The 25,746-nt window shown below is 27.3% G+C and overlaps 1 protein-coding gene across 3 annotated transcripts; it reads right to left on the reverse strand.

The window, feature by feature from the left end:
- Window positions 1-25,365, reverse strand: LOC105143175 (uncharacterized). Of its 3 annotated transcripts, none has more exons than XM_087411602.1 (5): window positions 24,929-25,365; window positions 4,655-4,740; window positions 3,810-4,019; window positions 3,086-3,336; window positions 1-1,022 (listed from the first exon to the last, which is right to left on the reverse strand). In XM_087411602.1, the coding sequence occupies exons 2-5, from the start codon at window positions 4,721-4,723 to the stop codon at window positions 920-922; spliced, it is 633 nt and encodes a 210-aa protein (XP_087267728.1). In that variant the 5' UTR covers window positions 4,724-4,740; window positions 24,929-25,365; the 3' UTR covers window positions 1-919. The 3 variants fall into 3 exon arrangements, with proteins under 3 accessions (XP_087267728.1, XP_087267727.1, XP_011049564.1); XM_087411601.1 differs by lacking the exon at window positions 24,929-25,365 and adding an exon at window positions 9,576-9,735; XM_011051262.2 differs by lacking the exons at window positions 1-1,022; window positions 24,929-25,365 and adding exons at window positions 1,799-2,425; window positions 9,576-9,735.
- Between the last annotated feature and the right edge of the window lie 381 nt (window positions 25,366-25,746).

The raw sequence follows: 25,746 nt of genomic DNA on the forward strand, positions 1-25,746 counted from the left end.
TTTTTACAATTAAGAATTTTATTTTAATAAATATAGTTTTATTACACAAACATTTACAATAAAGAGACATCAGTCGAAAAAGTTGTACATAGAATAAAGTGAATTTATCGATTAACATGTACACATTTAAAAATTGAAGGACATAGTTTAATGAAATTACAATTATATGTATAAATCTAGATCCTGCAAAAAGGTATATTACAAATACAAAAAAATTGTAGCCTCATATTATATTAAGGATACAAATAATGAAACTATTCTATAACAAATAACACTTATAAGTTGATTCTTATTATATACGTTTTTAATTAATTAATTAATTAAGTAAATGCAAAATTGCAAATTATTATACGTAATTCACAGTACATTTACGCATATATTTACATATATTATATTAGACGTGTTTCGAACAAATCATTTTACGTTCAGACTTATGGTGAATTAAATATTTTTAAGTATTATTGCTTGTAAGTATTATTGCTAAATATTATTATTGCACAATATTGAATCATATGTATATATATATATATATATATATATATATATATAAATACGAAATTTTTCGTTGTTTATTTATTAGTTAAATTAAACTAAAAAATTTGATTGCAAAACTTGATGTTTCGATATCAATCTGATATAGTTTGACATTCACCGATACATAAAAAATCGAACTACTGATCGGTTTATTGCAATGAGATTTATAGTAATCGGCCGGTAAGTCACATTTACGTCAAAATAATTAACAATTGCTGACATAACGCTCTACGACGCTCTGTAGCGGTAGTTAAAATTTTATTACTGCTGATATTGTTAACGAATAGTCGATGATCGCAGCTTTCGCTATTTGTGAGCTCAAGATGCAAATGTAATTTACTTATCTTCGAACAAGACACGGAATTACTTGAAGCTCCCATGAGAGTTAGAACTTGAGGTGTTGATGTACTGCGATGAGGAAAAATATCACAAGGATCGATACGCTCGGCGTAGTAAATGAGCCAGAATTCCACTTGCCGTACGACGACCTAGAAGCAACAACATTGAAAAAATCGATAATTGTACTCTCAATTGAATTGCGCAACATTATGCGAAATGCACGACGTTATTACCGGCATTTCCAACAATCGAAAAATTCATAGAGCAACGAAATTTTGCGCCGCAAACTGCGTCTGCTACGTATCTAATTACGTGCAAAATGCAATAATGCACGGTGAGACTTGAGATTTGTATCTACATTTAAATGAAATACGTACTACACTTCAACACATCGCATAAATCTGAATTGCAAATTCTATATGAATTGTATTGTGATTGTGTTACGGTAGTCACAAGCAGAATAAATATTGCAAGCATTCTTGAAAGTATTAATATTTATTGGTATTACTCAAACAACAAATATATTAGCAGCGACACAAAAAAATAAACATAAAATGCGTTAAAAACGTCGGTGCAACTGAAACTCTATGCTAAGACTCTATGCTAGATAACGTGATGCTTAAAAATTAAGTTTATTAAAAAATTATTTTTTAAATTTTATATTTTGTTTCTAATAATTATATATTTTTATTATAAATCTTTTACTGCATTCTGAGAGAAAGAGAGAGAGAGAGAGAGAGAGAGAGAGAGAGAGAGAGAGAGAAAATATATTAGTAACTTTTGAGATTATAAGTTGCGACATTTATGATATTTATTATATGATTGTTCAGATATTATTTTTGAATAATCGTTACGGAAAACGGTGATGTTAACTTTCCAGACTTTATTAGTATTTTGCAGAGGAAGCTCATAAATTATTAAAGTATTATCATGGCGCCACTTTATTAGCATGGAAACATAGTTCGAGAAAAATACAGATTAATCGACTTTCTCTCTTAACTATACAAAAGTATGTAATGCGCGTATCATTTACATCTAACATGTATGATTGTGAAATAATTTATAGAGGCATTTTCATATTACGCTTACAGCATAGTATATATTTTTAAAAACATATTATTGATATTTTTCTTATCAAAGCACAAAAAAGCGATCGGACAGAGCAAGAGGGGATATATTGGGGAAATAACACAGAGGAACAAAACATTTGTTAATATATCATCAACAATTTACGTACAAAACATAGACACGCTACGAATCAACAGACAGAGAAAAAGTTACAACACATTTACATAGCGCACGTGTCGTTCCTACTATAATTCTACATCCATTTCTCAGTTTATTATAAACGACAAAATTTTTTTATAAATCATATAAAATGTATACAACAAGTCATAAAGAAAGAATCACATAGAAAGTAATGTTTAAAAAATATATTGAGTCAATTCTAAATGGGGCAAATTCCTAATCAAATCTATGGGTGGTATTGATCCTTTTTTTGTTTCTCTTCCGTCGACCGTTGACATTTTCCTTCGAAGTACCTCAGATTTTTCTGTAATGTGCAGAACACAGTAAGGTACGACTGTTTAACTTTATTTTTCTCGTAAAAAGATATTAGGATTATTGTATAATCGTGTATAAATAATATTAATATCATAATTATAATAATATAATAGAGATATTACTTACATAAAATATTATAAAATATATACCACAAATTCATTACCGCCTGTACCTAGAGATTGAGATTGAGATTATATTGGAATTTAACCAATCAGAAGAAAGAAAATCAATATTAAATAAAAATCAATATTAAATAAACTTTGCTTTGGTAGGTCAAATCCGCCAATCCAAGTAATTTCAATCTGAATCTCTAGTCAGATATTAAACAAGTTTTTGCTGCACTAAATGCGTATACTTTTCATTGTTATCTGTAGTAATATTTTTGTTTAACATTTACTTACACAACAAAGTTGGAACATAAAAATTTAGCGATAAATAAGCAATAAGCAAATAAAATAAAACATCTTAATATGTTTTTATCGGAAATTTGAAAATTATTGCATCATGAATGACAGATGTTACATGAGAATTAAGGGTTGTAAGCTTTATATTATATGAAGAAAAATCAATATAAAAAATCGTATAGAAATTTAATAACACAAAACGCAAATAAAAATAACAGAAACGTATTTGTGAAGCCGTAACCTACTCGATGCCAACGACACCGCAGGCCCAGCGATCGCCAGAATTTCCGGTTGTCAAAGAAAGAGAATGATTGCCCTTGCCAAGATCGTCCTCGTCGGAATGTACAACTATGGACCGCCCCACGATGCTATTCGATCCTCTCAGCGAGATGATATTGTCAGTGATATTTATTATCGCTTCTCCCGCAGTATTGGCCATGATATTTCCTAGATCGCCGACATGTCTGACAGTATCTTCCGGGGCACCGTGAGTGTTCTAACAAGTTAATAGCACGAAGAAATTGAAAAAGTAATATTAATGAAAAACTATCATAAAACAAAGAAGTTATAAAGCAGAGAACTTCATCATAAAATAAGAACAAGAGATAGAATTTTATTAAAAATAAAAATTTTTTAAAAGATTATATTATACATTATAATAAAAAGAGAGAAAAGAAGTCTTGACTTGAAGTATAAAACATCTTCATAAATTGATATAAACATTCTATATCTAACGAAAAATAAATTAAAAATAATTTTATTGAAAAATAATATTTATTTTCATAACAATCTTAATATTTTTTGTTAGTCCTCCTTTTCTTACTTTATAAGAGTATTTTCTAAGAAAATTCAATAAATTGAAAGTGCTTTATGCTTGTGGTCAAAACTGTGGTCAAACTAATTAATTCTGAATTAATTATTATGCATTGCAGGAAAATTATATAAAGATAGGCTGCTGTAGGAGCTCACGTTCTCAGGGTTAAAGTGCGCTCCCGCGGATTTGCAACCCTCACTCAAATCTCCCTTTTCATGCACATGAAAACCGTGTGGTCCTTCTGTGAGTCCGAAGATCTTGCCGGTAATAGTAACGGGTCCATCCAGGGGAGTTTGAACAATCTTCAAGTTACCCGTGACATTTCTTGAGGAAAATGATATTAGACGGACGACCGCCACCAATTCCTAATCGAATCGATTTAATACGATCAATATATTTACTAACAGTAACAGTTTGTAGTGTTTTCAAAAAATAGCAAACAGTTTTACCCAATGAAAACAAAATTTCTTTTTTTTTAAGAGGAGTTAATTAGATATCATCTTTTAAAAACTTTTAATTCAATTAACTTTTCCTTAGATCCTTGATTTTTAATATAATAATTTTACTTGTTTTATTTTTAATGTTACTTAAGTATTTTAAGAATTAAAAATTAAGTGAAAATACTAATTGGAATAAGATAACAAAAAAGTAAAATGATATTTTCTCTGATAAAGTTAATTATAACTTTCGAGATATTCTCAAAATGTTCTTCTTTAAGCTTTACATTAATACAGAGATAATACAGAGATAACAAAGATGAAATTTTTTACTTTAAGAGCGCACTTATATATTTTTCGATTTGCTCGTTGCATTATAATCATCATGCACGAATGTCACATAATGATTGCTGTCTAATTTGGAACTATATCATATTACCAATTATAATCAACGCATATCACAATAATAATTCGCATACATTATAATGCATTGGAAACTTGATGATTTATTTATTATTACGGAAATAGATTAATATATGCAATATTTAGATTATTGTACGTACCTCTTCCGCATGTGTAGCTGTAACAGCAATTACAGCTGCCACTAGTAACGCAACCATTCGATTCATCATGCGTATTGAGCTTTGAGCTGTAATTAATAAAAGAATAACAAAAAACTGACGATATATCAAAGCTATATAGCATATACATGTAATATTTTCTTGTTGCGTACATCTATTTTTTTTGTCGCTATTTTTAGAAGAGCAATTACTAGATGCAATTATTGTAATAATAATTTGTAAGTTCTTAGCAAGGAAATAGAAAAATATTTCCTTATTTTTCAGCATAAAGTAGCATAAGATATAGAAAGAAATATACATTTTAAAAAGTACGTTACAATATTTCATGTAACTTTTTTTCACGAGGTGCATATTTTCTTATAACAAAATTTTAATTAAAAAATGCAGCATTTTCGTTATGGCAAACGATTCTAAGTTTGTAAAAGAAGAAAGTAGATACTTAAACACACAGTATCAAAAATAATTATACTCAGGTGACTAAATAATTGATTATAAATTATCCATTAAAGAAATATTAGTAATTTTCGATCAAAGTCCATTTGCGTGCCTCACATACACAAGTATAATTTAATCGATCTAAAAGCCGTGCTGATCAGATGAACTGATTAATATTAACCAACAGTAGCCTTGCACGTAAAGGACTAATCGATAAACCGCGCTACGCAGTCCTTGAAGTACAACCGTCGCTTGATTTAAGAAAGCGGGCCTTTTATATAATTTCTACGAAAGGTAATGTGCGTGAATGAGTCAACTGTAAGGTGAAGGTGAAACCACTTTATATTACTGATTGTGAGATACATTGCGAACAATCAATCACATCAAACTAGCGATTTATTTTCTCCTATTATACGTAAGATATATACATATATGTACAATCTATTTTTTAATATTAGTTTAGCTATTAGATGGCCTTCGTGATATGCACAAACTACGTTCTAACGGCATACATGAGTTTTTTTCCCGCGATTAATTAATAAGATTATATAATTTTATTTACAAATAGCAGCTACGAATCGCATGTCGATGTCGAGCTAAATGTAGAGTTATTATAAATGCCAAAAATTTTTATACAGATATTAATAACTTTGTGTAGTTTTATGTAAAATGTATTCAGAATTTAACGTAATGTATTAAATATTCAGAATAGTCATTAATCATTACCAAATTTATTTTACAAAATTTATCATTACAATTTATTATTACAAATTTATCATTACAAAAATAATGTATCATTAAATATTCAGAATAATCATTAATCATTACAAAATTTATTTTTATGTGACTTGTGCGTAAGCAGCTTTCGCAAAATACAAGATTCATAAAATTAATGTAAATTATGTAAATCTGTATAAGGTGATATTATCGCGTCGACTGACGCAGAGTTATCGAATATTCTAGGATATTCTCTCTTATCTACTATATACTTAATTTCAATATAACTTTCCTTCTTGCTACTACATTATTACCTCATTGACAGAGAACATTCATATTATTGCCTCCTATCAATGTCCCTATTCATTTCACTAATGATCTTATATTGCTTTCATAAAATTTATGTACAGAAGATATCCTGCAACTATTACATTACCTTTAAGAACACGTTCTTGTGATAATTTTAAGTCAAAAAGCCTAAATACAAAAATGTTGAGGCTATAATATTTTTTAAATTAATATCGATTAAAATTCTCTAGTCACAAAATCAAAAATTGTTTCAGGAACACGTTCTTAAAAAGAAATGCGATAACTGGATCCTGTATATTTAAAAAATATTCAATTTTAATTCTTTTCAATATTTTTTAATAATAAATATTTATTAAGATTAACATATATTTATTTGATACAAGAATCACTAATTTAATTTAACTATTCATCTTTTTTATTGAGCAAATATTTATTCACGGTAAACAAATTTACTAATCTATATATTTCTTTAATTAAATAGTACCGTAACTAAATGTTTACTTACGGTACTATTTAAAGAAATATATATTAAGATTTAGTAAATTTTTTCAGTGTATATATTATTTTAGGTATCAATAAGGATATTATAATAAGAAAAAAATGATAATTTTTCCTTACATCACATTATAAGAAAAATATAACTTTCCTTGTTAGTAATTCCTGACGTTTCAAGTTGTTATCAGTTTGCATTCTTTCGTTTCTTCTCACGCAGTCTTTATGAAATACGAGCGCAAATTTATTCGAGATTTTCTTGTCAATTTCGATATGATTGGCGTCAGTAAAAACACGTTTCTCCTCGTTATTATTTCACTCACATTTTGTAAACAAGCATTTCAGGTATTTTATCAATTTTATCATATTCATTTTTCTCGTTACTTTAACTTCACCTTTCTTTGCTTCGTACATTAAGTATACATAAGTGTACATTTATTGAAAAGGTTCTCGTCAATATTATTAGCATAAGACGCTGATATTTCGATTCTCGAGAGTATTTTATAAAATAGAATAGATTTTTTACCAATTTCGAGACATATTATTTTCTTAATTATTATCGTTTGGAAACCATCGCAACAATTATTGTGAGGAATTTGTTATTTGTAGTTTTACTATAATTATATACACCGTGTTTTTTTTAATCTCTTTTATCGTACGACATTGAAAATGATTCAATAAAGATTGAAACGTGTCATATTTTATATTGTTATAACATTTTCATTATTTAGTATAACTTTTTTGTAATTTAATATTTTCTACTTAATTAATATCTATTAAAATTTAACTTGGTTCAGCTCAAGCCTTTAATTCTATTGTATGAATTTTAATTCAAATTAATCCTAACTCAAATAGAAATTTTTTAAATCTTTATTTCTGTATTATTTTAAACTTTATTTATCTTTTATTAATACTTATATTTTATTACTAGAAAAACGATTATTTCAATTCGTTGGCGTTCTCTTTGTGGAATGTGCGCGTAAACGTCGCGCTGGAAAATTCACGGTCCAAGGAGCTCAACGTTCAGTCCAGTGCAAGTGCGAGTCAATTTAACAGTACGTATGGTCGCGGAATTTTTCCGTGACCGGATATCCCTAGAGATGCATGAAAGCACCGTGAACTCGGGAAATGTGGTAGCAAAGAGCTTCCGAGAAAATATCGATTCATGACGAAAGTGTTCGTCTACAACACCTGCGCGACTTCATCGACCAACGTTATTCATGCGTTTCAACGTAAGCACCGTGTGAATTGATGACGCGTTTTACGAACATCAACCAGGTCTGGTATATGTATATTGGGTATATACACGATGACGATGTATTTCCATTTCTAGCGTGAGGCCGGCTTTACACGTCATGTACACTCCGACGTGTCCATCGGCTGCTTTTATTATTGTGTTAGATTAATCAGGACTTATAGCAAACGCCTTGTTACATTCCCACATTTCCCAGAATTAAACGTTCTAAGTTGAAAAGTCTTTACAGCGTAATTTCAAGACAGGATTTAAATAATGTACACAATCTGAACAGAGGTTTAAGTGCATCAAATTTAAGAAATTCAAAAGACTTAAAAATAAAATATTAGCTCACCGACTTGAAATAAAATTTCCTTCTAGAAATTTAAAAATATTGATAAATTATTTATTTTGATAAATTATAATTTTTGTAATATTAATGAAGAATTTATAATATTAATAAAATTATTAAAGAGATACAGGAAAGGTTTAAGCAAATTTAAAAAATACAAAACTTGAAAGTAAAATATTAACTCATGACTTGAAAAAATTCGAAATAAAATTTGCTTCGAGAATTCGAAAATAATAGTTCATTCTTATACATCGTAGTTTTTATAATATTTTCTAATTTCATATGAGTGCATATTTTATCATTTTTACATTATTAATAAAAAAGTACTAAAAAGGTAATTAAGAAGTTTTAATCTTCAAATTTAAACAGTACTGAATATTTGAAAGTAAAATATTAATCCACTAAAAAAACTTCGAAAAAAGATTTGCTTTGAAGAATTCGAAAATTATGGTTCTTATACATTATAATTTTTGTAATATATTGTGATTTTATATAATTACATATTTCATAATTTTTGTATTTGATATTAATACAGAAGTGATAAAGGAACAGAAATTTACGGAAAAGAATTTGCAACAATATATGAGTATATTCTTCTGTTTTCTCTTGTTTTTTCCATGATTTCATCGCAAAATTTACATTAAATAAAAATGTTACAACTAATTAAGAGCTTGTGAAAGCTTAATTTGAGTTATTATCTTACTCAATCATTAAACCCCAATAAACCGCGTAATTGATCACGTAATTATTGAATGTAACATTATCGTATCTACATAGCGTTACAGATATCGATGTTATGGATTAACGTGTTATGTTCGCGGACTATTTCTGTCAAATATGCTATGGCTTTGCACTGCAGTTTTGCACTGTAGTTCTGCATTTCAAATAACAATGCACTATATTTAGTATCCTCGATTCCCTAGCAAGTACAAATATGTATAATTATAATTTCCGAAAAAATTCTCCACTGATATGGAGATTATTCGAATCGTCCATTCCCATTTTAACAATTTAACTGATCGTTCATTAATTCAAATTTTGAAGTTTTTAGTTAAAAACAAAACAAAAAATAAACATCAAATCGAACTCCAAACGATTTAGCTGCATCGAATTTGTACTGGCATCGAATTTCGGAAACTCGCGAGGTCATATATCACAAGATAAACCTGAGAAAGAGATAAGACAAAGAAACTGATAAAATTTCGAATTATAACAACGAAAAGGCTCTTAGTAGCAATTCGTCTCACGTTCGCGTAATAAATCGGATTACGTAACGGTATGTACATCGCGAGCGCGAAGCTTCGAGGTGCGATAACGCAGCGGCCGACAGAGAAGCATGCACACGAAAAGTGAAAGGAACCTACCGAGCGGGCGGGCACTATTTTACCGGGCACTGAATGACTGAATGACTGAATGACTGACTGGCTGACTGCGGATGCTGGGCCCATGTTCCGCTTATATCGGCACGGTACTCCCGTGCGAATCCCCCACCCATAGGGTAGACAAATCAGTCGCGAGTATCTCGTAAATGATCATGCTCCGACGACACCAGCGACCGGATGACCATCGAAGATAACGGAAGATTCTGCACCCTCCGCTAGACCCCGTGCCGGCGAAAGAAACCGGCACGGTATGATTCAGCCAATCAAATGCGGCTACACAATTGATGTTATAAAACATGATAAGATAGAGGATAATTCCACAGCAACATAATTATCAGCCGCAAATATACAGTAAAAAATGTTGTATATTTGTATCAATTCACTTGAATCCTTGTTAAAATTTTGTGTTGAATTTTTAGTATATCCGCGAGCGTTAATTTAACATAAGATGAATATGTTAAAAAAAAACACAAATATTGTAAAAAAATTGATCACAAAAAAGATAACGCTAACATAATTTGTAAATAAATTGTAGAAGTATATTTTTTTAGTAGAATTAATTTATGATATGTTAAATTAACACATATTTTATTCATTTATCTCAAATTTGCGTTTAAAAAACACATTATTTTTATGTTATTTATTCACTTACTGATAAATTATGTTATTTTGACCAAAAAAATAACGTTAAATATCAGTTTAATAGATAATTTTTAAAAAATATATAATCATATTAAATTTAAACATATACACTAGAATATGTTAAAATTCATAAGTGATTAACAAGAACCGTTTCCGACATAAATACTCAATGTTTTTTATCGTGTAAATATAAGATATTGAAACTATCTGGCACATTTGGATCAATATCTAATAAAGATCAAAATACTTAGCAACGAAAAATGAATATCATGAAATATCATTCTATAAAATATCTTTGAGATAATTATCCCGACAATCTCATAAATAATTGTAAAATTTGTGTTGAACCTAATACATTTCACATATCTTAAACGATCCATCCATAGTTTTTTATGTTAATACTATATTAATATATTAGGAAATTGTAACACAAATATTACGTAAAAAAATTGACATAAAAGTATAACATTGACACAATTTGTAAGCAAATTCTAAAAAAAACACATTTCTTCAGTAAAATTAACATTTATAATAACATGTTAAAGTAACACGTTCCAGTAAAATTAACGTTTATACATAATATGTTAAATTAATACATTTTATTCATACATATACGTATCTTAAAAGTTAAAAAAAATATATTATATTTAATTATTTATTTCCACGTAAATTGTGTTTAACCTTAATATTGATTATTAAACGAAAAAAATATTCATTTAATACGAAATGTTCAAATAATCACATTATGTTAATACTTAAATATATTAAAAATTCGACACAAAAATTTTCACAAGGATCGATTTTAGCACAAATAAAAAACATTTTTTATATTTTTTTATATTATAAAAAGGTATAAGATAGGAACTTTATATAGAATCGACTGATTTAATTAACAATCACGCAAATCCATGATGTAAATTCGGATGTGTTTATTGACCTGAACGTTAGCAGTTTAGTTTTGATTAGAGCTGACTGTTATTAGGGAGCTAGCAATGCGCCACACGACACAACATACGTACCATTTAGATTAATAGGATAATAGTGAAAAGGATGTTAGATATTCATGATCGGAGCTCTTGAATTTATTCAAGTAACCAACTGCAGTAAGTGTGTCATCAACGAACGTACACGAAACTTATCGTCGTGAGAGCAAAATTAGCATCATTAGCGACTTGTTAAGACTCGCAAAGAAATCGCCGAACATTAAAGCTGCCGTTTTCACACGTAAAATCTGTCTGCCGAGCTCGGCAATAAATATACATTTTATTCATTTACACATTCATTAAATATTGTCTATATGAGTCATTTACAAAGTGTTCGAAAAATTTATAGACTTTAATATCGTTCTTCTGTTTAATATATGGTACTTAATATTTTTAATTATACTTGAACTTAATATATATATTTAAACACGGGACCACGATAACTAAAAATGAAAATAATCGAAAAAGAATTAGAAACTTGCCTTGGTAGTTAAAAAGATGAGGATGCTTGCATGGAATACAAGAAATGCAGGTTCGATTCCCGGCCATAATTTTATTGTAAAAAATATTATCTCACTTAATAATCAAATTATTAAGATCTTAAGATGCCTATAAACACTAATATTATTAAAATTGCTTGTCAATTTAATTGTGATTGTGTTATTACTCCGATTTCGGTTTAGAACTGTGTTTAAATACAAATTTGTCAGTGCGCAGTTTGTTTGAACTGGAAATATATAATGTATAATAAATAAAATATAAGAAGTATTATTAGGCATGAAGAATCGCCTTGACCGAAATATTTTTCACTCACATAAGTAAAAACTGTGAATTAAAAACTCACTAAAAAGTTTCTTTTTACTTCGGCCCTGAAAGGTTTTTTTTACTCGAATATACTTTTTTAGAACATTTAATAATTTTGACGCTGTATTATTGTTCTAGTATTCAGTTTCTACATTCATCTAAAAGATTCCTGTATCAAAATAGAATCAAAATCAAAATGTAATACAATGATTAACAATAAGTGGCGATGGCCATGGATATACATTTCCTAATACGAGTAATAATTATTTGAAAGATATTTTATACTGTTCTCCGATTTTCAAAATTAAATAAATATTTAATTTAATTTAATTTAATTTAATTTAGTTTATTGCAAAGCTATATGAAAAAGGCTACATGTTAACAGAGTAATAGACATAAAATATGATACAATAGACTATAGCTAACATAAACATAAATACAACAGACAATAATAGCTTGCAAATGGTTAGGCGTCAACAAAATTGCTGTTACAAAGCCTATTAGTAACAAAACCAGAATAAGACAACAATGCAATAAGAGGTAAACTAATAACTGAAATCATACACACACACACATACACATATGCGCATACACCCGCAACACATCAATTACATCTCGTTTCGTTTAAATACTGTGAGTGATGAAACGTAAGGCAGCGGAATGAAAGGAGGACAGAGAGGGAGAGGTTTTTATTGAATCAGAAAGGGAATTAAAATATTTGTGACAGAGAGGTGTAGGAGAAAGCGGCACAGAACTTACTGGACCGATATATGGGAATATGGGATATATGGGAAAAGATAAGTAATGGTATCTGGTGACAAGAGGGTTAAAAGAAAAATGATGTTCAGAGTTCAACTGAGGGAGACGCAGATATAAAGGAGTATTGGAGCGAAGAAGAGAAAATACAAGACAGCACAGGTGGAGAATAAAACATTACCAAATCTTAAGCCAGCCAGATCTCTGGTATACGGAGATATATCGTATTTACAGACGCAATAGGAAAAGTGGAGACAAGAATTATGCTGTACACGATTTAGATGTTGATTAAGAGTCGGAACGTAGACGACATCAGCGATCAATCAAATAGAGAAATAGCAAGTAATTGAAAAGTGAGGAGTTTTTGAGAACAGGAAAGGATGTGGCAAAGAAGATAAAGAAGACGTAAACGAGCATAAGGAGCCCGATACTTGACGGTCACGTGTGACTCGAACTAACTATGAAGTCTATGCCTTCGTTAACACAAATAATACTTTATGAAAATAATTGATGCTGTTTTTATGTGTGCACAAAAAGTGCAACGTTTAAAATATTTTATAAAACAAACGTTTAATAATAAAAGATATTTCAATATTAAACGCTTGTGTTTTAAATTCAAATACACAATGTTTTATTCATTGAAAACATTTAAAACTAAAACATCTTAACGTGTTCAAAAAACAAAGACAAAAATAAAACATTTTAATATCTTAAAATTAAATATTTCTTTTACGAGTATATATTTGTTGTAATTATACATATTTTAAATTTAAATTAATGAAACAATGTTCATCGGAATCTTCAATTATTCTTGAATCGATATTATATCGGGATGTTTCAATAATTGATATTTAGAATATAATTACAAAATAGTGTCAGTTATGCTATAATAAAGTATTATTTGTGTTAACTATAGTTCGAGTTATATTTAATTTTTAAAATCGAAGTAAAATATTTGTTCGCGTCCAAATAATTATCTGCGGCAGTGTGTTTATTGTAAGATCATTGTCGGTGAGAAAATCAACTCATTATCGACTCATTAGATATCGCAACAATACAAAGATTTCGTCTCGATTTGAAATTATAAAGAAATATTAAAAAATATTAAATAATATCTCAAAATAATATATGTATCAAATATTTTAACAATAAATATCAAATCCAATTCATTATATTAATATTCAAAATAAATTACAAAAATCGAGTGTATAAAAGATTAGTGAATAAATATTAGTGAATTGTAATAGACTTTTGATTTCAAAATTATAAACGGAACAAGTTTTGACTTTACTCGTCAGTTTTCATTAACCACAAATAGTTTTCATTATAACAAATAAAATTACAAAAATCTAAATTAAATCAAAGATTCAAAATATCCGTGGTCGTCATAAAGAAATATAAAAAAAATTATTTCTATATCTTTTCTATACATTTTTCATGAATTCTATATTACTTTAATTTTAAAAAACTGTTTTATACTTGATATTTTTCTGCAAAGTAAAAAAACCTCTTTTTCATTTCTATATATAACATATTCATCCAATTCGATTGTTTATAAAAATAAACAAAAAGAAATTTTTTCAATCAAAACTCCAAGACATTGAAAAATATAACGGTACCAAGCAAATATATATTGTATAAATATATTATATTTTTATTAATAGAAAAAAATGTATAAACAATAGAAAAAATGTTGAAAAAGCGTTGAAAAATTAAAGACAGGTATACCATATCGAAAGGCATTGAAGGATTAATATTTAATATATTTTAATCAGAATTGCGATTTTCCATTGATAACATAATAGTCTTATAAATATTGAAAATTTAGGCATTTTTTTTTCTTGCAAGTTTCATTAAAAAAATGGAAAAAGAAGAAAACAATGGCAATATATTTAAGAAGTAGTTATAACACAATATTTCACTCAAAACATAATCACTATATATAAATGTAAGAGAAAAAATGTTTCCGAGATTAATGTGCCTAATGAATGCGCCCAATATTCGAATACATGAGTAAATAATGAATATAAATATAAAGAAATACACTTTTTTATATTTACCGAGAAAGAAATAAATATTTTTCATTCGATTTGAATAAATATTTTTGTGAATGTGGTAATAAAAATATTTTTGATTTCATATTCATTTTCACTCTGCATTATCCACATATAACATGCAAAGAAATTTGTAAAAATAATGAAACCAGCAGAAGAATAATATTCAGACTTTAAATTGTATAAGTTCTTTTTTAAATTACATAAGTTTATATATTCCTGCATTGAATTTCAATCTCAATTAACATTATTTCCGAGAAAACTACATTCATAGAAGAATATAAAAAACAATATATACAATTAACAGAATCATCATTATTATAATCGTGTTTTTTTTTACAAACTAAATATTACCGAGTTTATAAAAAAGATTTAACAATATGTTATCTAATCGAATTATTTAGATTCATTAAAATGTTAGTTATAGTTAAGGGACAACGATTGCTTAATTGAAACTTTCTTTTTTAACAATTTCACAATTTGTTTAAATACTTTAATAAATTTAAATAAATATGGATACTCGTAAAATAATCATAATATTTTCACGAATAAATATTGTATTTTTGAAAGCCCATAATTTTGAACGAATATATTTTTTAAAGTGAAAGTTTTGAATAAATATATAATAATTTGTAGCTCAATTACACGCATTTTAGTATTTATCGGATATACTATCCGAGATCTTAGGCAAATATATACAAACGAAAAATAGCGTTTTTTTTATTTTAGTTAACAATGTTTTTCATATTCTCCTTCAAGCGTTATCGCATTCAAAGTTTTTTATATCATTGAACACTAAATAGGAATAATAGCGTAACGTATGATTCATATATGTGTGTCACGGATAATGTTCCATTTTACGCAATTAAAATGCGAAATATTGGGAAGTACAGTAATATCATATTTTTAGCTGAAAATTCTATGTAAAATATATTCTTAAAAATGAAGTTTTTGAAAATGAAATTCATACATATATATAATAATAAATTTATGTATAATTATTTTGTATATTCATATTATAATATTATATTTATACACAGTAAAAAGTTGTGTATTTATGTTGGAAACGATCCACTTATGTTCTCCTTAACAATTCGTATTGAATCTTTTAATACATTTGAATGTTAATTTAACACAATGTGATTATATGTCATTTAAAGATTTTATTATATATTAAATTGATATTCATCATTTCTTAGTGTCAAAATAACACAATTTATAAGTAAAAATAAATAAACGTGAAATAAAATGTTTTAAAACGTAAATTTTGAAATAAATAAATAAAATGTGAATTAATTTAACATATCATAAATTAATTTTATTGAAAAAAAAACTTCTACAATTTGCTTACAAATTGTGCCGATAATGTTTTTTTGTCCTCTCTCTCTCTCTCTCTCTCTCTCTCTCTCTCTCTCTCTCTCTCTCTCTTTCTCTCTCTCTCTCTCAAATTTGACAAACTTTTTCCCCAATCCAATATACAATATATAATTATACATAAAACTTAAAATTATATATAAAATTATATAAATTAAAAATAAACGAAATTTAAATTTCAAAAAAGGATTTTAAAGCTTAAAGTCTTTACTTTGGAAGAATCATTATCTTTTTTTGGTCATTTTTACATAATAAACAACTACGAACTGGACAAAATTTTCTAGGAAATTTTTTTGTCACTTTGTGGGCTTATCACGTACTCAAAAAAAAATTGTAAAAATTTTCGATTTTCTAACGCAAAAACTTAAAGTTTTCCTTACAAAATTATTTTTTAAAAGTGTTTCTAAAATTTTTGGTTACTCAATTATCCGAATTAAATGAAAAAGGCATTTTAATTTTGATTGTTTACAACTTCATTGAAATTCATCGTACCAATTTAAAAAAAAACAGGTTCTTAAAGTTGAAACTTTGCTCTGTCGAATATTATAATAGTCATTTTTAAAAATAAAATATATATAATTTTCAGCTAAAGATATGACTTTTTTTGTTTTCTTTCTAATTCAAAATGCGTACTCACATTCCCCTCGGCTACAGTTTATTATCAATGTTAAGTGAGGTGACTCAAAGTCGACACGATAGCATAACAGAATAATGTTCATTATCGCGTAATTATTGCGCTGAAAATAAACATGTGTCATTCATGGGTTATTATCAGAAATAATTCGACTGTCGCAACTCTCTTTTTTCTTTATGAAAACCTATTATAACCGACACAATTCCTCGTTGTCGCGATTACTCACGCGATATAATGACGTTGTGACATAACCAAGCCATTTCAAAAATTGTGCATTTTTTTCACATTATTATTTTACAAAACTTATTCCGTTTCTACGTTTGTGTTTTACACTTTGCAAACTTTTCAACGTGAAATATCAGACAAAATTTATAAGTGAAATTCCTTACTTCGTATATTTTTATAAACATATTATTATATCGTACATTTTTTTGCTGTAGTAGAAACTTATATCATTTTATTTATAGTTATTATATTTACATTGTTTACAATTTTTAAGATACTTCCCAAAAAGAACAACAACGTTTATATAGGTTATTTTTGTTTTAAAACCATTTATTTTAAAAATGTTTTTTTAAGAACCAGTTAAATAATCATGTTGTATAAACGTTATAAAATTGTTTTTTTTTTAAGACAAAATATAAATGAAAGGAGAGTGAGTAGTGAAAGATCGCATTGAAATTATACATTATTTTAATGAAATGAAGACATGAATTTGCCAAGTTACAATGCCTGACTGTATAGCTGATTATTCACAAACTTATTTTCGGTTTTGTCTTATTCGCGCTCTGTCCGTACTAGCTCTTACTTGAGATACTTTATATAGCTGCTATTTCATTTGTGCGTTTTTGTCGTAAAACGACAAATGTGCAGGACAAAGAGATCTTCGGATCTTTCTACCCTATAGTATATTTCAATCAATAGGCTTGCAAAATTTGTCGTAACAAAAACGTATAAATGAAATAGTGGCCTTTTAGTATACCCTGTATTTGCAGCTATACGCTCTAATTATAATATTCGTTTCTTTGAGAAAGATCAATCAGCGCTTTTTCAACCGCCCCTTCACTAGCTGTTTACGTGAAAATTTTCCAATCATATTTAGATAACTTTCCTAATATAAAGTTATATAAAGAAGATCGAGGGCAAGTTGCTAGAATTTTTTGTTAACAATTTTTTCCGTACTAATGTATACATTTAAATTAATGAATACGTATGCATTGCTTTATGTAATCTTATATAACTAGATAGTCCATTTTTTTCTAATTTGTATCTATGTATCTTTAAATACTGAAAATTAATTTAATTTTTTATCAATAGATAAATAATAACTTACTCCACTGTGGGGCAGTTGTTATTGAGTTAGGGCAAATTTTTACATTTACAATGTCACTTGAAATATGTATATATATATATATATATATATATATATATATATATATATATATATATATATAATTTATATATATATATATATATATTTCAAATGACATTGTATATATATATATATATATATATATATACATATATATAAGCAAATTTAAGATTATAATAAAATCAAACACACGAAATATTTTACAGGGAATATTTATTTTATAACATAAAATTTAAAAAATATATTATTACAAAAATTTTTAATTTATTATAATTAGTCATTAAAGTTAACGTTAAAAAATCATAAAATTAATATTACGCATATGCATTTGTTGTTTTTCTCACAGAGACAGATGGCCATCTTTAATTTTCTTTGCTGCTATTACGTTTCTACATTTACAGATCTTTTATTTGTCTTTTTTTTGTAAGATCGCACCATTCCACAGACTTTTATAACTAAACTACTGACTCAATATGATAGAAAGAGATGAATCTGATTCCGAGTTATCTTTGTTTCAGTTCACGCATATGCATATGCGTCCTATCTGAATATCATATAAATTTATATGATAACACTAACGTTATTATACGTGTGATTTATACATGTGAGAGTGGAGCGAACACAAATGTGGCGCTTTCCAGTGTTGTCAAAACATGAAGATAAAGTAGGTAATCTATTTATAGAAGTCTATCATCATTCTGTAGAAGAAAAAAATTACCCTCTCAATTGCCCTCATTTCACTTCAGAACTAATTTTAAAAAAAATTGTTTCAATGGGGTAAGTTGTTACATCATAGCAAAATGCCCCGATCGAAGTGTAACAACTTGCCCCAACCTTCCATTTTCAATTCAAAAAAATATAAATCGAAAATCAGTACATATATCGATTCAAATAAAATATGTTATTATAATCAAATGTATATAAAAGAAATATATAAAACGATAATCACATATCTCTTATATGTATATACAATAACACAAGCAATTTATACAATAAAATATTTACTTTTAATAATGAAAATCAAAAAAACATACGTAGCATCTTCTAAAGTTCAAATATGGCGGTTAAACTAATTGAAGTTCTAGAGTATCATAAGAATCACATATAAAAATTTATAAAAATGTGCTGCCACCTATGACAACTAAAAAACTTAATTGTTACAACTTACCCTCCCGATCTCCCCTAAATATAACTTCCATGTAAAATTACATGCATTTTTTTCAGTGAATGAATGTCCAGGACCTATTATAAAAATGAGTTATATGTAGATGTTGTAAAAACATCTGTTAACTAAACATCTGTTAACTAAACTTGTAGGTAAACGTTTTAAACTAACTAACATGTAAACGTTTTAAAATAGTTCTTTTACAGTAAAAAAAAAACATTTTACATTAGTTTTTATACCAATTTCATAAATGTTTAATTAATCGTTATGTCTAACATTTCCTACACGGATACTTACATTAAAAAAAATTTCTGATTGAAAATGGACGAATCAGAATTTTCTAATTAAGATATCTAGTTGAAATAATCGGAATTCTGATTGATACAATATTTCTGGTAAAATTTACTAGAATTTTATTTTTACCGGAATAATTATATCTATCAGAATTCTAGTTCTCAACTTAATCTCAGCTAGAATTCTAATAAATTTAATCAAAAAATTCTGATTCATCTATTTTCCATCAGAATTACCATTTTTTCAATGTATAAAGTATTAAAAACTTTACTTGTAACCGTTACTCAACGTTACGGAAAAACATTTTTCCACATTTTTTCAACATTTTTACTATTTTTAATAATATTGATATTTAATAATATTGATGCTAATAAGCATTCTTAAAAAATGTAAACAATATGATGCTATTAATCCAAATTTATGTTACGTTATGTATGTTATTAAATCGCTTATAAGTTTAATTTACAATGTTATTACTCCAGTTCTTATAACTGCGTTTCAAAACTGAAAATAATTTTGGCACGCAGCTTACAAAGCTAGATATATACATCATAAATTTTAATTTAATTTACTTTATCTTTATTGCATGACATTCACACCGAAAATATTATTTAAACAATAAGATCCAATTTAACCTGTTGAGAGACTTTTATTACTCAGTTTTATAACTTTTCTCAGTAATAAGTATTTTTCAACAAAATTAGAATGACAATAATCTTTTCAAAAAAAATAGTTATAAACTATTGCATTATAAAATTATTACATTAAATTTTCTAAACATTAAAAAAAGTATGTACAAGTTGTTCGTATTTTTTGCTGTTTTATAAAAATTTATACCATTGTTTTCATAATGAGAAACATGAGCTTTAGATTTTTTAATACAGTGTTCACTTTAAAATGGCAAAAATTTCTTCGAAGTGTATATATGTATATATGTATACATATATATATTTATATATATATCTATCTTTAAATAAAAAATATAGTAGAGATATTAAAATTTTGACGACAATCTTTTAGCTTTTCAATGTCACGTCTAAATACCCCAAACTCTTCAAATAGTTTTTAAAAGTTATTTATTAATCGTTGATTTGATAAATTTTTTTAGCCATATTTTGAGAAGAATATTATAGTATTATTGAAGCTCAATTAGAGAGAATTATCATGATTCCAAAGAGCTTTTATCGTTGTATCGACAAAAATCGAACGATCGTATTTTTAAGTACATCGAACGAGATTGATGGACGTTTATAATGCATCCCAACGAAGTGGGGATAATTGTGCTTCGGATTGAAGTCTCTTTTGTGTGCCTAGGTTCTCTTTATAAAGGAAACCGGATATTACATTTGCAAAGCTCTGATTGTCAGTCCGGCACAGTAACGTTTCGCACAATTGGAACTTTGTAATTATTATTTCCGGCAGAGTATGTATATGCAAGGAAAATTTAATAGCGCTTCCGCAGCGTGAAAATCGGGAAATGTCGCTCGCTCTGCCTAGATTTTATACCAAGCTGAGTTGCAAGAGAGAATGAAAATATCAATGTTTCATTCATGCATCGTAGATGGATTGCTACTTTAATCGTAAGTTTTAATAAAGCATATATTAAAAAAAATTTACTATATCTTAATAAATACTTCTTTAAATATTTATAAATAAACATTTACTTATAGTAAATATTTATTCGATAAAGAAAATGATAGTTAAATTAAATTAATGCTTCTTATATCAAATAAATATTAACGTTCAGTAAATGTTTACTTACAAATATTTAAAGAGATATTTATTAAGATATAGTAAATTTTTTTTCAGTGTATAATAATGCAAAATAAACACATAATTAAAAAATATTCTTCAGGCATGAGTTTAAATTTTAAAAAATGCTTTATTCGCTATTTATTTGTCGATTGTTTGTTGATTGTCGAATGTATTTGTTGATTGATATTAAATTATTTTTTTTGTTATGAGTCAATCATAAATCTTTGCATTTAATATTAATTTGTATTATTTAACTTATTAAACTTTTTAAATTGCTTTTGAACTAAATTAATAAGACTTTAATAGTGTGAGTGAATTATATAATTGTTATAATATTTTTGTAATACAATAATTATATTCAGGAACTTTTACAATGTATAAACTATGTCGATTTTACATGTCTTGTAAAAAAATGTTTATATTTAAATATGCTTTGTAAGAAAGATTTTACATTTAAATAATGTACTTTATTTGCCACTTAACTATTTATTTTTATTAAACTATTCGTATTATTATGATTTACAAATTTTTTTATTGATTAGGTACTTATTATCAAATTATATTCATTTTTAAATTCGTTCTTCGGCTAAATTAATAGCATTTAAATAGTGTAATTAATAATTTTTATAATATAATATTTTCGTGATACAATAATTACATTTAGGAATTTTTGCATAGTGTAAATTACGTCTATAAATTTTACATGTCTCGTAAGAAATATTCAAGACATTCACTTCGATACTCGCGCAATTATAGGGAACCTTGGTTTCAGGATATTATGATTGATGTAATGTAATGCGAAATTGATCAGAAATTGCGCGCTCGTATTCATCGTTGAACGCAATCGTTCAACAATTACAACCAGTTTGATCTCGTGGCGCGAGCACAAGATATTCACTTCGATCGCCATGCCGCGACGTGATACGTCGGGAAATAAAAAGACACGCGACTTCGTAAAACGTCGACGTCAACGTCGAATGTTAATGTGGCTGTCGCTCACAGGAACGGCACTAGACATGTTGCAGATCAAAAAATAAGAAGAAAACAGGTAAGCCCGCTCGACGCGAAGATTATGATATGATTTTTATTCCGCGGCATGCGGATGGTGAGTGAAATTCTTCACCAAGGAATTTTTGACATTTCGTTTAACAACCGTGACAGAATTCCTACAGTTATATTTTTTTTTCCGAATAATAATCTTTTGGATTATAAAAATACGAGTCAAAACGCGCTTAAAATATTTTGGAAAAGAAATCGTAATATGGGATTTTCAAATTTATATAATCTATATAAAACATATAATTACGCCCCAGTAATTACTTACTCAAATATTTCAGATTATTTAAGAGTTATCAGAATTTTTAAATCACACACTTAAAATGCAAGAGTAAAAAATATCAAATATTGCATTTGTATTATTGCAACAAAAAAAAATTGATCATGAGACTGCAAAGCATTGCAAAATATTTCTGAAAAAATTCGTTCATTTTAAAAAATATTAAATCAGATATATATAACGTTCTATTAAAGCGCACGAAGATTCTTTTTATCACTGGAACGATCGTATTATAGTGCAGTGTAACGTGCATGATATACTGCTTAACAATGAGTGTTTCACATAATAAATAAGTCACCGAGATAATCGCCGCGTTTCTGCACATGCGCCTGATGTGTTTTGAACGTGAGACTTACCTCGTAAATCCAATATATTCACGGCAAGTACAGATAATTGAATAAAATACTGACAATGAGAAGCGCGATGTAGTTTGGAAATATGATTTTCAACAAGCATTAAAAAATGTTATGATAACATTTAATGCAAATATTTTAGTACATATTAAAATATTATTTTGAAAAACAATTTAAATTATGTGTAAAAAATTATGAGTTAATAAGTTAAATAGAATGCGGATGTATTTATCAATTGTATTGTAAATGTAAGATAAACAAGGCAAAAAAATGCATACCGTATTTCATTCCGTTCTCCTTGCGCTCACATTCTTATCCTTCATAAGCTTAGATATTATTTAAAAAAAAAAACCGCAAGTGAACTGTTATTACTGATGTTAAATGTTAATAATGTATAATCCAATGCAAAAATTGTACCATGTATTAGATAACAAGACTCGTTCTCGTTATTATAGGGTATTTGATATTTTTGCGAACATTTGCTAAAAGTACAAATAAGCACATCTAATCTAAGTTAACATCTCTTGTATGCTCCAAAAATAATCGAGTTCATAATTATTATGGAAAATTCCAAAAGTGCGAAATAATTATGTGTTTAATTGTTAACGGATGATTACTGAAACAACATGAGTTAACCTACGAATGAGTCAGAAATGTTACTTTTTCTCGTAAATGATATATTTATTTTTAAAAAAATACCAATTTAAAGATTCTCAGTTTTATGTACTTCATATTTTATACTTATAATATATATTGTATTTTTTAATTTGTTCAATAACTATAAATCGGTAACCAAACAATTTTTTCTCGGCAAATTAAAGATAATAAGAATACAAAAAATTAATGTACATGTAATTACAATTTACTATAATCATATATAATATCGTTATTTTTCTCTCATAACATATATTATACTTCATAAGTTCGTAACACTTACAATGTTCTTGTGTCTTAAAATTTAAGTTAAATTTAAGTTAAGAAATTCGAAAAAGTTTGAAAAAGTTTGATTTTTAAAGATTTTGATACAATTTATGCAAATTTATAATAAAATATTTTTTTTCTTTTTTCCGTAAATTTTTTAATTTTGTAAGAAAAATATTTTGTAAAAATAAGTTTTTATACAAAAAATTCAATGTCATTGATAAATTTATAATACCAACTTAAAAAAACAAAACCATTTTAAAACTTAGAAAATCTACTTTAAAATACTTTCTCATTAATTTTTATATGATGTTTTCTCAAATTATAACACTTCAAAGTAAAATATCGAAAAAAATATCAGTTTTCAATTTTAGTAACAAAATCTATGATATACGCGATTTTATTACTAAATTACTTGAAGTATAGAAAGATAGCTACAAATTTACGTATTAGTTTCGTAAAATTTTGTTTCTATATAAAATCAAAACATAAATTTGCAGCTGTATTTTTTTAAAGTTAGATATATCTTTTTAAACTTCTCTACGATTTTTTTGCATCAAAATAATTAACATTTTACGAAATGCAAAAAAATTATTAGGTGTTGGAATTAATTCGTAGCGTTTTTTAATGAAAGAATGTTATTTATTTCACATGAGCATTAAAAAATACATTAATGAAAGTACTTTCCATCACTTGTAAAACGCTACGAATTAATTCCAACACCTAATACAAGGATTTTAGAATTTATTAATGCGGTGTATTTGTCGAATCAACTGTAGCTTTTTTAAAATTCCCTCTTTAATACGTAATGTACAGATATAAAATCGTTTCAATTCTTTTTTTATGCAAATCATTCGACAATTCAGAAAGAGAACATTCTTTTCTTCCTTACCTTGTGAAGACTCTGACTTCCACGTAACTAAGGCTGTCTACTGCAGACAGTTACGAGCGCGACACTATTTTTCCTCGATATTTCTTCACTTATGTGATGCACGTTATCGACGCACACTCGCAAAGATCATGCGTCTCAAAGCGTCGAACATCGACTGCGTCTTGCAACGAAGAAACTTGGAGAATCAAGTACGAAAGAGAGATGTGAACCACGAGAGACTGACGAGAGAAGAGAGCCACTTCTCTCAAGTCACCGCAGCCGTTATCGCGATTAAGCGACTTTAAGTCGGTTCCTTTTCAGAGATGAGTTCGCGTGTACCCGATCGGTCGTCGACCCCCTCTTAGGAATCCCCTCTCAGACTTGCCGGTGGATTTTCTTGATCTTCTCTCCGGATGGTAACTTATTTGTCAAAAATATTCCGTGAAAATCTTTCGATCGCGGTCTATCAACGGCGATAGACTGCCTGAAAAACGACGCAAAATAAATAAATATATATATTTTTAAACACGAGGCGATAAACGAAATTCTCGCCCGGTTTTCCCCTACAGTGATAATATTTAAGTTCCACTATTCTTATCTATTGCTTTTTTGTGGGAAAAGCGGACGCAAATTTTCAGAGTCAAATAAAAAATTTACGCTACAAACAAATCATAATTAAATTTCTGTCATGGAATTTAAAAGAAAACAATGTTAAAATTTAAATTATTTTTAATTCTTTCTAGAGTTTAGAAATTAAACACACACAAAAATAAAACACCTCTACAAATTAATGTAAACGTTTTATATTTAAAAAAATATATAAAAATATATTATTATTG

The sequence above is a fragment of the Acromyrmex echinatior genome, chromosome 12, assembly GCF_024713525.1.
Source record: "Acromyrmex echinatior isolate Ae372 chromosome 12, ASM2471352v2, whole genome shotgun sequence".
NCBI classification, from domain to species: Eukaryota; Metazoa; Arthropoda; class Insecta; order Hymenoptera; family Formicidae; genus Acromyrmex; species Acromyrmex echinatior.